Raw genomic sequence first — 4,368 nt, 5'->3', positions numbered from 1 at the left:
GACTTGTTTATAATAAGGATTTATCATCTTTTGATTCTACTTAAAAAGCATCTGATGACTTATTTATAATAAGGATTTGTCATCTTTTGATCCTACTTAAAAATGTATTATGCACCCCGTACCTTCGTTTTATGGAATCAACATGTGAATAATTCTGTGTGTTTATTGTATAACCAATAATATGTATTACGCACCCCGTACCTTCCCAGAATTATTCACATGTTGATTCCATAAAACTGTGTTTATAGAGGGAAAAAAGTAATATTTTATAGATATAAAAGAAATAAAAAATGTAATTATGACTGAAAATACTGACAATACCAGGGTATCTATCTAATTAGTTAATATATTCTAATCATTATAAGTTTACAGGGATTGAAATTTTACATTCTCATATTCTGGTAGCTTTCCCTTGAGGGAAAGTAATTTTATTTCATTATTTCTATCCCTGGTTTAAGTTATTGTGTATTGACTCGTGAAATTATGTACTTATTAGTTTGCCAAATAAAAATAGCTTCATTCATTTATAAGTTACTTTTTGATTTTGATTTGTGTGGCTAACTTACTTTTGATCAGAAGTTTAATATTAATAAATCAATAAGAAAAAAGACTTCCATGCAACTAGAACAAAGTTGTTTTCTCTTTTTATTTCTGCTGTTTGTAAAAGTGTAAAAACCATTACCACCTGTTTGAACACCTGTGCTCAAATAGTATATTTGTTAACTTTAGGGTGTGCTTCTTGAGTAGTTAACTACCAAGTTTCGTCATTTCATTAATTGTTTTTATGTCTGGCTTTTTTGTTGGCAGGTTTGTTTTTGTAAAAGAAAAGGTTGACCATAACTTAAACTTTAATATTTGTTAAAATAGAACACCAGTTTGATCTCTGTACATGCTTGATGTGCTTTTAGGCTTAAAACCAGTATGTTGTAAAATAACTTCTTGTTATATCAGTAGAGACAGAGGATAGTGTGTATATATATATATATATTTGTACAATTTGTGTAATATAATTTTAAGTATGTAAGTTCTTCTGACTGTAAGTTTTAATGAATTATGCAAAGTTTATATGTACATCAAGTTGATCTACTTTCAGACCACCAAATATACAACGAGACAGTCAATCCCAAGTTACACTAAAAGGTTGGCTTTTCAGGTTGGAAGGAGGAGCGTTGAGACAATGGAGGAGAAGATGGTTTGTCTTGACGGACTACTGCTTGTTTTATTACAGAGGTGAAGTAACAAAGTAACTTTTCACAAAGAAAATAACTAATTGTAATGAAGTTTCGTGTTCCAAATATACAAAAGAAACTTCTAATTTTATATGTTTCAAGAAGTAGCAGACAAGGTATTACAGCAGTCATGAAATCTTACAAGATAAGTAGTTTTATATTCCAAAAACTAAATCAACAAGAAAATTCATTAAGCTGTTTAGGTTATTAAAATAATGAGAGTAAGCAATACATTTTAGTCTTATCAATTTTTTTTTTTACTGAAGCCAGGTCGTAATACTCTTATACAAATCATCACTTCACTATTGATGAGAAATAAATGTGGGTCTCGTTAGAAAACTTTCACGTGTAAGCTACTAGTTTAATACTTATTTGAGTAAAATGTTCTCATGCATTCAGTTTTCAAAACTATTCATAGGAGTGTTTCATCTTCTACTAGAAGGCTTCCATGTTTCCTGATGAAAAATATGTAATTTTATGTTACCCAGTGCTTGTGATGTTTTCTTTGCTCCCATAGTTTTCCCACAAAAATATATATTTTTGTGTTACACGGTACTTATAACGCTCTCTTGGCTTCCACGCTCTCTAATAAAAATATGTAATTTTGTGCTACACAGTGCTCACCACCAGAATTTCTTTTACATTTATACTCTGCATTGAACTGCTTGGTTTTCATGACAGTGTAACATGCATTATGTATATTTTAATTTTACCGAATTCCTAAAGGTTACAAAACAACGGTTGTATTTTTTCAATCATTTACCTATTTGTGAGTTCTATGATGGTTTTTGGATGCTATGTATCTAACCTATTCATCATGGCATTCATCCATGAAATCAGCGTTTTTAGGCTTCCTACGTTGAGTGTACATATATTAAGTTTTGTATTAAAACAAATAAAAGAACTTATTGTTTGTTAAATATACAGATTGATCTCAACCAAAAATACTGCTGACAAAAATCACTATACGTAGTGTGATAAAGACGAAGTCCTAGGTCACTGCTAAACCTTTGCCACTTTTTATGCTTCAGTCAATAAAATAATGTATCATACAAAATATGTTAATTAATATCAAACAAGTTAAAACTGAAAATTGGTAATAAAGATTTGAATATATATATATATATGTTAACAGCGATACACTGAAGTCTGACCCACATTTACTGTACGTGTGCTAACTGTAAAACATTAAAATGTGGGATGGATGTTAGTGTCTGTGTGTATATATGTTGACAGTGATACAGTAAATGTGGACTGGACTTGAGTGTCTGTGTGTGTGTGTGTGTGTATATATATGGGTTGAACGTGAGTGTATCTATATTTACTAACCATGATACATTAAACAGTTTGGATTTGAGTGTTTTTATGTATATTAATAATGACACATCACATTATTTGCTGTTGTTTTAGAAGCGTGGGTACTGAATATTCTATGTGTTAATTTGCTCCGTTTTCAACAAGTATTGCTATATTTTTGTTATTTGTATTAACCACCATTGGTATATTAGATTAGCCAGTTTTTTCCTTATTTGCTCCGTTTTCGACAAGTATTGCTATATTTTTGTTATTTGTATTAACCACCATTGGTATATTAGATTAGCCAGTTTTTTCCTTATTTGCTCCGTTTTCGACAAGTATTGCTATATTTTTGTTATTTGTATTAACCACCATTGGTATATTAGATTAGCCAGTTTTTTCCTTTGGATCCTTAAATAAAAATGTGAGATCATTCTCAAGTACAAAGTTTTAACGGTAAAGAAAATTGTAGTATTTAACTCAAAAATCTAACAATGTATTTAAATTCTAGAATTGATAGTAGTTACTTATGTATGTTCGTATCAATTCGCATGAATTCACAATTATTTATTTATGGCTGAACAGAAAAAGAAACTAAAAGTGAATAACTATAAAAAAACATGGAGTGTGTTATGAGAGATAGTTGCATAAGATTAGGAATGTCTGGGGAAATATAGATCAATTTTGTCTTTGTTAAATGCTATTTTCAACAAATTACTCCGCACTTCGGAATGATCGCACCAGTGATTGAAATGTTGTACCTGTTCTGAAATCAAATCTTCTTTACTGTAAAAGCTGTAACTTATAATAGAATGAAGATTAGATACGATTATATTTTTTCTTAATAGCTACTACTTTGTATACTTATTTTTCTTTCCTTAGATTCTGAAGAAAACAAACTTCTTGGGTCAGTCATTCTCCCCAGTTATAGGATTTCACCTTGCTCTGCTAATGATAAAATAACAAGAAAATATGCCTTTAAGGTAAATTTCTTCACAACTTCTATTTCAGAGATGTTTTTGTTTGGTAACAATGAACTGTGTTAAGTTAGTAAACAGTATTTTCTCAGTATAACTATTTTTTTAAGGTTAACAGAAAGTTTGGAGCATTTGTTTTAAAACTACTGTGAACTTATTTCCTTGATAAATGTAATAGTTTCATATAAAGAAAGCCCTTTTAATTGAACTACGGGAGAAATTTTATTTTTAATTTTGTGAAAGAGGGAGAGTTGTAAATGAAATTTTTATCAACAATTTGTCGCAAAGTTGTTCAATAGTTGTAGAGTATTTTGTCTGTGGGGTCTGGCATGGCCTAGTGAGTATGGCACTCAATCTGTAATCTTCAAGTTGCGAGTTCAAATCTCTCACTGAATAAACTTTCCTTTTTAGCTGTGGGCCAATATAATGTGATGGTCTATTCAACGTTTCCTTGGTACAGTGCAGCCCAAGAGTTGGTAGTGGGTAGTGTTGATCAGCTGCCTTCTCTCTAACCCATCACTTCTAAATTAGGGATAGCTAGTTCAGATATAGCCCAAGAGTTGGTAGTGGGTGGTGTTGATCAGCTGCCTTCTCTCTAACCCATCACTTCTAAATTAGGGATAGCTAGTTCAGATACCCCTTGTGTAGCTTTGTGCATAATTCAACAAATACATGAAATATATTATTAATTTTGGCTTTGTTTAATGTTATTTTTATCAAATTACTAGAATCTAATTTACCTTTGAGTTGCAGAAAAAAAAGAAGCTAAATTGAAATACTAAGCGGATGGAGATGTTAAAATTTCAGTTAAATATATATATATATATATATATATATATATGTCATTAGCCTAGAAGGTACTAATA

The 4,368-nt window shown here is 30.4% G+C and overlaps 1 protein-coding gene across 1 annotated transcript in view; it reads left to right on the top strand.

Annotated features, from left to right (window-relative positions):
* Nucleotides 1–4,368, top strand: part of LOC106473258 — a gene marked incomplete at its 3' end in the record, with an annotated part of 24,656 nt that overhangs the window by 4,805 nt on the left and 15,483 nt on the right. Inside the window, exons 4-5 of the mRNA XM_013933944.2 lie at nt 1,094–1,230; nt 3,408–3,508. Coding sequence (XP_013789398.2) covers nt 1,094–1,230; nt 3,408–3,508 — 238 coding nt within the window. The remainder of the gene's footprint in view (nt 1–1,093; nt 1,231–3,407; nt 3,509–4,368) is intronic.

This window comes from Limulus polyphemus, unplaced genomic scaffold (genome assembly GCF_000517525.1).
Source record: "Limulus polyphemus unplaced genomic scaffold, Limulus_polyphemus-2.1.2 Scaffold6014, whole genome shotgun sequence".
Classification (NCBI taxonomy): Eukaryota; Metazoa; Arthropoda; class Merostomata; order Xiphosura; family Limulidae; genus Limulus; species Limulus polyphemus.
This window is presented reverse-complemented; position numbering and strand designations above follow the sequence as displayed.